This window comes from Panthera pardus, unplaced genomic scaffold (genome assembly GCF_024362965.1).
Source record: "Panthera pardus isolate Hobbes unplaced genomic scaffold, ASM2436296v1 HiC_scaffold_3, whole genome shotgun sequence".
Classification (NCBI taxonomy): Eukaryota; Metazoa; Chordata; class Mammalia; order Carnivora; family Felidae; genus Panthera; species Panthera pardus.
In genome coordinates this window covers 33,238,763-33,250,799 of record NW_026526876.1, presented here as the reverse complement: position 1 = coordinate 33,250,799, position 12,037 = coordinate 33,238,763, and the positions used below count along the sequence as shown (strand labels likewise).

General features: G+C 55.9%; 2 protein-coding genes across 6 annotated transcripts in view; one reads left to right on the top strand and one right to left on the bottom strand.

Annotated features, from left to right (window-relative positions):
* The first annotated feature begins 630 nt into the window (after positions 1–630).
* On the top strand, positions 631–7,374 carry CNP (2',3'-cyclic nucleotide 3' phosphodiesterase). 3 transcript variants are annotated; one of them, XM_019435478.2, is made up of 4 exons: positions 631–763; positions 1,970–2,639; positions 4,353–4,492; positions 5,862–7,374. In XM_019435478.2, exons 1-4 carry the CDS (start codon positions 761–763, stop codon positions 6,309–6,311), a joined length of 1,263 nt encoding a protein of 420 aa, XP_019291023.2. In that variant the 5' UTR covers positions 631–760; the 3' UTR covers positions 6,312–7,374. The 3 variants fall into 3 exon arrangements, with proteins under 3 accessions (XP_019291023.2, XP_053748272.1, XP_053748273.1); XM_053892297.1 differs by lacking the exon at positions 631–763 and adding an exon at positions 818–931; XM_053892298.1 differs by lacking the exon at positions 631–763 and adding an exon at positions 1,635–1,811.
* The window catches only part of DNAJC7 (DnaJ heat shock protein family (Hsp40) member C7), a 29,184-nt gene continuing 23,532 nt past the window's right edge, over positions 6,386–12,037 (bottom strand). For all 3 annotated transcript variants that reach the window (XM_019435440.2, XM_019435441.2, XM_019435442.2), the window contains 4 exons: positions 11,634–11,780; positions 11,018–11,170; positions 9,414–9,476; positions 6,386–8,972 (listed from right to left, as the gene is read on the bottom strand). In XM_019435440.2, the coding sequence (XP_019290985.1) occupies positions 8,935–8,972; positions 9,414–9,476; positions 11,018–11,170; positions 11,634–11,780 (401 nt within the window). In that variant the 3' untranslated portion in view covers positions 6,386–8,934. The remainder of the gene's footprint in view (positions 8,973–9,413; positions 9,477–11,017; positions 11,171–11,633; positions 11,781–12,037) is intronic.

The window sequence follows — 12,037 nt, the reverse complement described above, 5'->3', positions numbered from 1 at the left end:
GGGGTGCTTAGCAACAGCACTTGGTACACGGGAAGCTCTCAAAAATCCAACCGAGCTTTCAGTGGCTTCCCAGAGGTGGTGGTGGCTGAACAGCTACCTCAGGGGATAAGCTAGGATTTCACTACGTTATCCATCTGTCCCTTGGCTATTGCCATCCTTGTTCCATTTCTGCAGTCCTTGTAGGCGTTAGGGCTGACGTGACGCTAGCTAGGACCAGGCCCCGACTAGGGTGAGGCGAGTGAGGCATTTCAGATGCAATTTTTCATAAGGTGCCAAGAAACTCAGTAAGCGACATAACAGTATTTTAACATAATATTGTAAAACACACAAAAATTAACGCAAAACCCCACGATGAATAAAATACCAAAATTTTAAATAAAGACAGGATCTGCCTTTGCCCTTGCACGACCCTGCCTCCCTGGCTTCACCCTAATCCCTCTGTGGGACCAGGGAAGGGTGACTGCCTCCCTCTTTCTAGAGCTCGGCTGGAACTCTGGAGGACACAGGTGCGCCGCGGCCCAGCTGGGCGCTGGGCGGCCGCTTCCTCCCGCGCGCAGTCAGTTTCGGGTTTCGATTCGCCGCGCCTGCGCCGAGAGCCCCGCCCCGGCCCGCCCCGGCCCGCCGCGCGCTCCGCCCCCGGGCTATATAAGGCTGCCCCGCGGGGGTCGTGCCACCGCTGGGCTCCGTGTCCCTCCGCGCAGGCGGGCGGTCCCGGAGAGCTAGTGCCTGCCTAGGCGGCGACGGCGGCGCCCCCCTCATCATGGTGAGCGGGCGCGGGGAGGCGGGAGCGGAGGGAGCGGGCCGGGCCGGCGAAGTACCCTTACGGAAAACGGGAGTGTGGGGGGATTTTCGGGAGGAAGTGCCATGCAAATGAGCACTCGAAGTTCCGGAGTTGAGCTCTGGCTTTCTGGGCCGTGGAGTGCAGCCCGAGGTAGGGGAGACGCGAGCCGAGTGGGAGGGCCGCACGGCCGCCGCAGGAGGGCGGGTGCCGGGCGCCGCGGGAGCCGGGCAGACCGAGTCTGGGTCGGGGGTAGCGCGGGGCGGGCATTCCTCGCCTTCTCCGGCCCGCGGGCCTTGTCTGAGAAAAGCGAGGGCCAGCGCAGCGCTCGGAGTGCTGCTGCCTGGGGGCGGAGCCGCTGTGGGAGACCGCGTACCGCAACAAGCGTTACCACCTGTGGCTTTTAGCGGGGCGGAAAACAAGTGGCTCAGGGAGGTGCCGCTGACAAAGTGGTGGACAGAGCTGGACCCTGGACGCAGGTGCCCTGGACCGCGCGGTCCTGGGGCAGGCACAAAGACCACGACTTTGCGGGGGGGGGGGGGGGGGGGGGGGGGGCAAGGGCAGAGGAGGAGGTGGCAGGCGTGGTGAATGAGGCCCTTTGTGCGGCGCTCTCCTGCCCTGCCCCCCACCAGGCCTTCTGTGGGACCATTGTCCCCCCCCCATCCCAGACAAGAGAGTATTATCTGTTGCTGCCCTTGTTCGGGGGAGGGAGGCAGTCTTTGGGTAACCCTTCTCCACCCCCACCCTCCTCTGCACACCCAGAGCCAGGGCAGCTGTGGCTTTGCCCAGACATAGCAGCCCCACCTCCAAAGAGGTCATCCTTAATAGGTGCCAGGAATATAAAATTAGGGTCCTCGCCTAGAACCACAGGCGCACACTTCACGCTTTCCCTTGAGAGGTGGCAGCAGTGGGGGATCCTTGAAGCTATAGCTCCAGCCAGAGGGAATTAAGAGTCGAGGAGCGCCCAGACAAGCTCTCCCCTCCCTCCTCTACAACCAGAAACTGACCGCTACATACTACAGAGAAGGGAAAGGTGCGAGCTGCCGCCCGGCAGGGTGCCCGCAACCCCGGGGCTGCTTGTAACTCAGGGCTGGGAGCCCCGATTCGAAGGAGGCCAGAGACAAGGGGCGAGAGACTGGCGGGGTGGCCCCAGGCGAGCTGGCTGACTCTGCTCTTCCCCTCCTCACACAGAATAGAAGCTTCTCCCGAAAGAGCCACGCGTTCCTGCCCAAGATCTTCTTCCGCAAAATGTCATCCTCAGGGGCCAAGGACAAGCCTGAGCTGCAGTTTCCTTTCCTGCAGGATGAGGAGACGGTGGCCACACTGCAAGAGTGCAAGACGCTCTTCATCCTGCGAGGCCTGCCGGGGAGCGGCAAGTCCACGCTGGCGCGGGTCATTGTGGACAGGTACCGCGACGGCACCAAGATGGTGTCTGCCGACGCGTACAAGATTAACCCCGGCATTCGAGGAGACTTCTCTGAGGAGTACAAGCGGCTGGACGAGGACCTGGCGGCCTACTGCCGCCGGGACATCCGCGTCCTGGTGCTGGACGACACCAACCACGAGCGGGAGCGGCTGGAGCAGCTCTTTGACATGGCCGACCAGTACCAGTACCAGGTGGTGCTGGTGGAGCCCAAGACGGCGTGGCGGCTGGACTGTGCCCAGCTCAAGGAGAAGAATCAGTGGCAGCTGTCGGCCGACGAGCTGAAGAAGCTGAAGCCGGGGCTGGAGAAGGACTTCCTGCCGCTCTACTTCGGCTGGTTCCTGACCAAGAAGAGTTCCGAGAGCCTCCGCAAAGCCAGCCAGGCCTTCCTGGAGGAGCTGGGGAACCACAAGGCCTTCAAGAAGGAGCTGCGACACTGTAGGTGGCAGGCTGGCCAGGGTGCGGGCGGTTAGCCTCATTCGCGAGCCTCCCTCGCTGGGCACGGGGTGCTGTGTGCCCGGGACCGCGTGGTGTCCCCGCGTCGGGAGCCGGCTGTGGCAGGCAGGTGGAGGCTCACCTGGTGTGAGGCACGGTGGGCTGTGGGGGGAGGCGCTCCCCGGGGCACCTCTCCTCTCACTGTGCCCTTCCTACTACCCCCCCCCCCCCCCCCATAGAGACCACTGACCCTGTCTTTGGGGCAGGAAACACAGACAGGAAATGCATCAACATTTCGTATAACCTTAGAGGGAGGATCTGGTCCCGTTGTCTTCTAACTTGTTTTTAGCCGCAGAACCATCTTTTGAGATAAAGTATTCCACGGAGGGGGCGCCTGGCTGGCTCAGTGGGAAGAGCACCCGGCTCTTGATCTCAGGGTCATGCGTTTGAGCCCCGTGTTGGGCGTAGAGATTACTAAAAATATAAACTTAAAATATTCCATGGAATCCTAAGCTGCCCAAAACTGACAGGACTATTGTGACCTCACTGAGGATGGGTCCAGGTCTCAGACTGGTTTCCCCCCATTTTGGACCATCTTTCTACTTGCAGTGTCCCCACCCATGTTTCTGTGTTATCACTCAGAGGCAGGTGATTTGTGCCTGCGCGTTGCTCAGAGACCCTTCTTGGCTCCTAAGGCTGGAATGCTGGGAAACCAGGAAGCCGTGGAGCCTACGGTGACATCGTCCAGGTGTGACCCCTGTGCCCGGAATGGCTTGGCAGAAAAGCACCAGCCAGGCAGGGCTCCTGGTTAGAGCTGGTGGCTCTGCCTTGGAGAGTGGCTGCCTCTTGAAACTGCTTTTACCGTTAAAAACTACAATCCTTTTCTGCCTGCGACACAGCAGGAGAAATGTAATGGGCCTGCTCTCGGGTCTCCCTCCCCTGGGGAGGGTAAGCGACATCCTCGCAGGGACTAGACTCTGGGAGTAAATAGGACAGACCTAGTGACTCGGAAGCTAGCCACAGGCCTAGAGTCTGGAAATTGAAACCCCGGATACTCCAAGTCTCACCACGTAATATCTCTTCATATCCCAAGCATGGTCTCCTCCACCAAACAGGCCTGCAAGGTACATGCTCTGGTGACCAGGTAACTTCTTGTCCAGGAAGCTCCGAGTGCAGTGGGGCACGACTCGGAGTGACCCTGGGGAAATGGGTGTATAGTCACCCTGATGGTACTTGATAAAGACAGATAAGGGTCGATCACTTGCCCCAGGCCGAAGGGCTTATGAGTGGGCTGGGATATTAATTATGCTCTGACTCCTTCCGTCGTACTGCACAGTTCCAACACTCCTTTGCCTTTCTACCCTATTTTTCATGACTGGCTTCCCTCTTTCAGACGTGTAGCTGCTGAAGCCGATTCCCTTGGCCTCTGCTGCCTGTCCCTGGGTTATAAGTGCCTTAGTTTTCAAATCTGGAAAAGAGCTATAAAAATCTGCATAACTAATGTGAAGTCAGGGAATTTAGACACCTTTTTGTAGCTCTGGCGTGGCTGTTTGACCACCTAGTAAATGAGTGAATTATTGTGGATTACTGAGGAACTTCTGTTTGATCTCCAGTTTTTTGTTTTTTTTTTCCTCTTGAGCCTCCATGGTTGTGGTGACAGATGTTGGGATGGCCCCTGCTCTCCTGCCCTGACTGCCCCACTCTCTCTCCCTGCAGTTGTCTCTGGGGATGAGCCCAGGGAGAAGATTGAACTGGTCACCTACTTTGGGAAGAGACCCCCAGGCGTGCTGCACTGCACAACCAAGTTCTGTGACTACGGGAAGGCTGCTGGGGCAGAAGAGTATGCCCAGCAGGATGTGAGTGCCCCCCAGGGACACCCAGCTGAGGTGGGGAGAGGGCAGGGTCTCCTGGAGATGGGTGCCAGCTCAAGGCAGGGACCAGAAACCAGACAGCCTCTCAGAAGAAATGGCATCTCCTGCTCCCTTCATCCCTCCACAGGCTTAGTCACACAGATGTCACCTACCCTTTCTGGGGAGCACCCCCCTGCCCAGCACGCCACCGGCCTGTGCATTCACCCCGAAGGCCCGCCCACCAGAGCATTTTACTTTTGATGCCCGGCAGCAGACTCGTGCTCTGGCCTAAGCTTGTGTGGAGTCCCGAAGGCCAGGTGTCCCCTGCCCCCAGGGAGCCTGGTGCTCTGACATCCCTGTCCCCGGGTCCTAGGCCTGGTCTTGCCCTGGAGTAGGGCGCATGGAGGGATAGTGAGGTTTGTTGGCTTTGAGGCGCCAGACCCCTCCCTCCCGCTCTGCTGCCGCCCTAGCCTCTGCCGTGTGGTCCTTACACAGCAGGTGTCGCCCGGCCGCACGCTGCCGTCTCCAGCCTCCCCGGTGTCTCCCCCGCTCGTCTGCCTAGGTTGACGCGGCAGCCATCTTCCTGTTTATTGGTCTCCCCAACTTGCATTCTTTACTTTGGTTTGTGGTAGTGTTCTTGGCACCTAGCACAGCTGCATGAACGAATACGTAACATTGTCCACTACCATCCCAACCACTCGTGCGCGTAACAATATTTATTAAGCACCTGTTCTGCGCAAGACACAAGGGATTGTGAGCAAAAGTGGAGACGTGTTTATGGTCAGTCGGGAAAGATGGCCTTTTTCAGAGAATCAGATATAACCAGACATGTAATCAGATGTAAACCAAGGTGTACGGGGTAGATTCTGGTTGAAGGCATTGACTTCTGGCCCCACCCTGTCCTCTGGGATATTGCCTGGGTACCAGGGTGGCTTATTACCAGGATGAACCGAATAGCAATGGCATTGGCACTTGTCACATGCCTGTTACTCTTCTAGAGTCTTCACCCAGATACTCCTTTAATCCAGGCACCGAGGTAGGTTCTAGTATCATCCCTGTTTTACAGGTGAATAAGCCAACACAGCAAGGTTAAACAGCTTGCTCAGAGCCCTGCAGCTGGTGGGCAGGGGGATGGCTGAGTTCAGGGAGTCTGGCTTCCAACTCTGCCCATGTCTGGCACCTCTGGCTCCTTGGCTTTGTCACATTAGCCTGAACGGTGTCCGTAGAAAGATGTCCTCCTGGAACACACGGGCTGCGTGCGGCTTTCCCCCCAGGGCTCGGCTGCCTCGTGCTCACCTCTGTCAGGTCCATCCTTGGTCAGCTGTCCACCGCAGGGGCCACCACCTCCAGCTTAGCTGTCGTCCTCTCCCCACAGGTGGTGAAGAAATCCTACGGCAAGGCCTTCACGCTGACTGTCACTGCCCTCTTCGTGACGCCCAAGACTGCCGGAGCCCGGGTGGAGCTGAGCGAGCAGGAGCTGCCGCTGTGGCCAAATGACGTGGACAAGCTGTCCCCCTCTGACAGCCTGCCCCGGGGCAGCCGTGCTCACATCACCCTCGGCTGCGCGGGGGACGTGGAGGCCGTGCAGACGGGCATTGACCTCCTGGAGATTGTGCGGCAGGAGAAGGGGGGCAGCCGAGGCGAGGAGGTGGGTGAGCTACACCGGGGCAAACTCTACTCCTTGGGCAGCGGGCGTTGGCTGCTGAGCCTGGCCAAGAAGATGGAGGTCAGGGCCATCTTCACGGGGTACTACGGGAAGGGCAAACCTGTGCCCACGCACGGCAGCCGCAAGGGGGGTGCCTTCCAGTCCTGCACCGTCATCTGAGTGCCCTTGCCGTAGTCAGCCCCTTGCTCCTTACAGGGAGAGTGGGGAGAGGGAAGCATGCCTTCTGCTTCATCTTTAAGATTTTTTTTTTTTTTTTTTTTTTTACTCAAAGTTAACCTTCTTGTAACTTTTTAAAAACTTGTAACTTTTCCTGCCCACCCTCCTCCCGCTAACGTCCAAGCTTTCAACACAAGGTGGGGTAGGAGGCACCATTCAGGAACCCAGAGCAAAGCTGCCCAGGCTGAGCCAAGCTGGGCCTGGAACTGCAGCCACAACCCCGAGCCCAGCTGCCTGTTACTGGTTCCCCTGCCCAGAGCTGGCCAGCGGGGTGGAGGGGGTCACCTCAGAGCTGCAGGTACCCACAGGGCGGTCACTGCGGCTGTGGGAAACCGGCGATGGATTCGGGGTGGGGGGGAATCCCTGGGCTTAGACCCTGGATCTTAATCATTGCAGCCCCAGGAAGTCTGGGGCTTTTTACCAGAGTAGAAAAAGGGGTGTACGTCCCACCTTTGGCCCTAAGTGCCTGTCCTCTCCTCCTCCACACTGTAACTAGGGAACAGGTGGATAAGTAGGGGAGAAAAGAGAACAGTAAGCAACAGCCACTCCCGGATGGCCACAGGGCTTCCCCCTTCCTGGGATGGGGATGGGCTGGCCATCCTTTCCAGCGGTGTGGCTCTGCTGTGGGGATGGGGAGATCAAAGCCAGAGAAAGTACCTCGGTGGGGAAGCTCCTATCTTGCTGTCTGCCCAGCCCAACTTGCCCCCTTAATGCCTCTGTAGGCCCGTGTGCCTCCTCCAAAGGGCGTCAGTTGGTGGGGACCAAGAGCCAGTGGGGCGGACGCCTGGCTGTTAAGGGCCAAGCCCTGCCTGGTGCCTCCGGGAAGGGGTTTGGAACATCGGTGCCTGTGCTGCGGTTCCTGGGGTGCCCTCTGCTGCCCCCTGCTCAGTAATAGGGCCTTGCTCATTGAGTTGTTACTGGACGAAAGTGCTCGAGTTACTATCCTGGCTTTGCCCAACCTCAGTGACTTGTAAGACTGACAATGAAATAAACCGTGTTAATCCTGGCCGCGTGCAGTCTCTCTCACCCCTTCTGTGCCCAGCTCAGGCCTCCCTGGGGCCGGGGTTGGCGTATCAGGACTGGCTTTGTCCCGCAGCGTGGGGCCATCGGTCCTGTCTCCCCTCTGCTGGCCGGGCACAGCTGTGGTGAGGCTGGGCAGCTGAACAGTGTTGGCTTTCATGAGGAGGCAGAACGGAGAGAGGCTGATCTTAGACGGGCACAGAAAGTGGGGGCTGCCTGGGTCTGAGAGACGTGGAGCAGAGCCTGTCTCCCCCACTGACTGCAGCAGTGGGCCCACAGGTGTGCCAGCCCAAAGCAAGGAGAGGGCCTTCCCAGCAAGACCCACGGTCCCTAGTCTGGGTCCTTCAGTCCTCTAGGGACGGGCCACCCTTAAACACAAGGCAACACCTGACACTGAGGAGTTTTGTACAGGCCAGTAGGAGCTTCTCAGGCCTACCTCGGGCATCCTGTCACCATGGCCTCGGTGACAAAGCGGGAAGACTGGAAAGGGGCAGGGGCTCAGAAGGAAGAGAAATGTAAGTTACCTGTTTGGTCCACAGTCTTTCCCCAGCCATCGCTACTACCGAAGCGCCAAAAGTCTAAGCTTCAGCCAAAGTCTCAAGTGTCTCTGCCTGGAACTCCTAGAAAGATTACTTGCAACAAACACTAAACTTGACCCGGATAGCAGGACCCTGACCACTATTTCCTTCCCCAGTTTGCCTCCCACACAGAAAGGGACACCAGTGGAGAAAGTGAGGAGTACATGCTAAGAATGCTATCTCTAAGCGTGTGAGTTTAACGTCTGTGCCCCAGGAGCTGCACGTCCCACCTGGAATGGGCCTGGGGGTCAGGGAGGCCAGGATTTTGTCCTGGTCCCCAGCTCCCTTAGCCTACACTGGCAATAGGACAGCAAGGGGGTCTGGGTCAGCCCAGCCACATTCCATGTGAGCTCTGGACACACACAGCCTCTGGTGATTTGTGGTGGCCCTTACATCAAATAAACCCGTTCTCTGAACTCAACTTCCCCATGACTGACATCAGGCTGGGCCCAACAACATACTCAGGGCCTGCTGGGTACTCACATGGCTCAACAGGTTTGGGAGAGGCGGCCAGCATCCCCTTGCCATCAGGCCCTAGGTGCCCACATCCCCTGTGGGGCAGCTTGCTGAGCCTGAAATCCATGCCAGCACCAGCTCCGTGCTGGGGGCTCAGCTCTGGCCCACCGGGTCTGGAGTGACACAAAGCAGCTGCCAGAGCAAAGTGCCAGAAAGGGTCAAAACATTTTATTCTCTTAATTTTTTTTTCTTTTTTAATAAAGTTAAACAGTAAAACAAAAATTCACAAGCTGCCTCCCTGTCCACCCCCCGCCTCCCTCCCCTCCCCGCAGTCTTCGGCGCTGGCTCCCTCTCCTTCCCCCCAACTCACACAGACACAGGGCATCCAACTAAGAAAACGAAACTGCTCTAAGGATGGGGAGATGAGATGAAGGGAGGAGGTGAACTGTGCCCACGTTCAAGGTTACACTGAGCAAGTCTCCACTTTCTGGGTTCTGGATGGTTTCCTCTCCTTAGCCAAATTGAAAAAAGAAATTCCCTGGACCAGATGCTGTAAGGGAAAAGAAGGGCTTGTTAGTTGGCTCTGTGTGGGAAGATCACTTTGCTCTGATGACGGGAAAGTCTTCAAGGGCTGCTTCAAGTTCAAACAGAAAAGCTGCCAAGTCAATCAACAAGCCTGGGCCTGGGGGTATAAGGAGAGCAGGTGAGCAGCTGTCTGTGCAGCTTCTAACCTTCACTCTTGGAGAGGCCCTGGTACTAGACCGTGTGAACGCCTCCCTGGCCCTGCAGAGGTGGGGCACCAATGGTCCCGAGGCATGGTACACCCAGGAACTTCCCTACCACCATCCTCAGCAGCACCTGTGTGGATCGGTACCCTGCTGGATGGGGGTTCTGTCGCCTCTACTTAAGGGCCCCCCTGACTCTCCCATAGCGGGGAGCTGCATTATGGGCCTGTGATCTGGAAGCTCCCAAGAGCAGCGGGCATACCCACCTTCAAAGCTGAAGCCCCCAGGACCGCCAAAGAATGCCTTGAAGATATTGTTGGCGTCAAAATCTGTGCAGCAAAATGAGAAACAGGGAAGGGGCAAAAGGTGAACAAGTTAGACCTGTCTGAAAAGGAACTTAGGATGACATGGCAGATGGGCCCCCAAGCTTTCCCAGACACACCCCTCACCTCCTTTCCCTAAAGTCATTGATGGGGGTGGGCACACGTATCCCCACCCCCCATGCCTAATCCCACTTCTGGGACATGTTCCCTTCTTCTTCCCAGCGCAAACCTGAAGGAAAGCTTTCTTCACCTCCACCTACTTTGCTGGATCTTCTTCACAACAAGTGGGATGCCATTTGCACTTACATAAGACTTTCCTCACACTGTCTCTCTATAATGCTGGGCTGCTACTGAAAAGGCTAAAATCTATCACTTCAGTGCTAACAACACTAAATGGAAGAGTAAGTTCTAAGATTTATTGTATTCATTTGATTCCATGCTGTCTAGACTAAATGCCAGAAAAAAAGCGCCATGGCTTATGAAGCACCTACTAGGTGCCAGTCGTGGTGCTCGGTACTCTGCATGCCTTACATCATCCCCAGTTTATACTCAACAAAACCAGGCAGGAGCTCAAGTAACTTGCTCAAGATCACGTGGCCAGTGAAGGCAATAGAACTGAACATTCCAACTCCTGCCTGACTCCAGTACTGTGCCCTCATCACCAGGCCACAGCAGGTCTGCTGCCCCTACCCGCGCCTCCGTTGCTAAAGTCCACAGAGGACGCATCTCCATCAGTTGATCCAGCAGGCACATTGTATCCAGATGCAAATTCTTCCTTGCCTCTCTGTATCTGCTCATCTCGGGCCCCCTAGCTCAGGTAATGGCTCCATCCAGTCAGCCGTCCAAAGCCACTCAAGTTCATCCTTCCCCTCTTCCAACACAGACATGAATCAAGCCCTGCCCTCCCACTGTGCCCTCCGATTCTCTCCCCCTTCACCGCACCAAAGCGCCTCTCCTCACCGCCACCACAAATATTCTGCCACCTAACTCTGGTTCATAGTTCCCCTACTTAGGATCCTTCAACAGTGGGGGGAACTTCTAACCAACAGGAAAAAAACCCATATTGCCTACTCTAGCCCCTGCAGGGGGATCCAGCTACTCTGGGGCTTCATGCCTTAGCACCCCCTGCCTCAAACACCCTCTATTCTTCTACATTCAGCCCCTTACAGCTCCCCAACGGTATTATTTCTGCACTTCCAAGCCTTCCCTTGCTAGTGCTTATGTCCTCTGCACCCTGGGCACCCACTACATTTGACTGTACTTGTTGGGATTTCACATCCAGGGGTCAGAGGTCAGAAGTGGCTTGTGGGCCAGTTTGCAAAGCCCTAGACTGGGTTCTCAGAGCACAGGGAACCTGTTTGATTCACCTTTGTTATTTCCAGCACCCATCACAGTGCCTCACACGTTACAGGTATTTATCTAGGGTGTGCCTTACAAATCACTATGCATCACTAGCTACTAGATAGACTCTCCGTTGGAGTGTCTTAAGAAAAATTCTAAAGATCCACACTGGTCAGGTTCGTCCCAGGCTGCCCCAACCAACTCACCACCCATATTCATGCCCTCCTCATCCAGGTCCTGTCCACTGTCATAGCGAGTCTTTTTTTTGGGATCAGAGAGGATGGTAAAAGCTTCTCCAACTTCCTTGAACTTTTTCTCCTCCTCCTTCTGAACTTCGGCACTGGCTCCACTGTGCCGATCTAAAGGGAGGAGTATAGGAAGAACTCAGGGTCACAAGAAAATAAAAGTTGAAGAGAAAGACCACTTTATGTCCAATTTTAGAATGTGGTACTTCCAAAATTTGGAGGGTATGGAACTTAGCAACACCTTATTACCTATCCGCTGAAGGGCCAGAAACTTTCTTCCTTTTAAAAGTTTACTTATTTTCAGAGAAAAAGGGAGGGAGAGGGGGAAAGAGAGAGCAGGTGAGCACAGGGTAGAGGCAGAGGAGGGAGAGAGAGAATCCTAAGCAGGCTCCGTGCTGTCAGACTGGAGCTTGAGGCAGGGCTCAATTCCATGAACCGCAAGATCACGACCTAAGCCGAAATCAAGAGTCAGATGCCCCATCAACTAAGCCACCCAGGCGCCCCAAGAGCTGGGAACTTTCTGGACTGAGTCCTGGTTCGTTCTTCCCACCAAGTCCCCTCCCCACACCCACTCTACCTGGATGGTGCATCAAGGCCCGTTTCCGGTAAGCTTTTTTGATCTCATCCTCAGAGGCATTCTTGTCCACTCCCAGAATTTTGTAGTAATCTTTCCTCTTACTCTTCTTCAGTTCCAGCTGTGCATTTTTTAGGAGCTGTTTGTGTTCTGGAAGGAGACATCTAGAGTCAATGGACAAATGTGACTCTGGTTTCCCTTACTAACCCAGATGCCTTGCAGTCAGAAGCCTTGTTAACCATACATACCAGGTGCTTTTATGGTGTTTTCTTTCTGAAGATTAAAAAACAAATCTACTCATACTTCAGTTCTGCACATCAGCCTCATTACACATAAAAGGAAGTAAAAGCGACAGGATATAGGGCCAGAAAATAAGTGCCTTGTCCTGCACTTGGGGTCTCTGTTAA

Coding starts and splice junctions, on each gene's coding strand:
- CNP (XM_019435478.2), top strand. Junction 2,640..4,352: donor CAAGAAGGAGCTGCGACACT/GTAGGTGGCAGG, acceptor CTCTCCCTGCAG/TTGTCTCTGGGGATGAGCCC. Junction 4,493..5,861: donor AAGAGTATGCCCAGCAGGAT/GTGAGTGCCCCC, acceptor CTCTCCCCACAG/GTGGTGAAGAAATCCTACGG.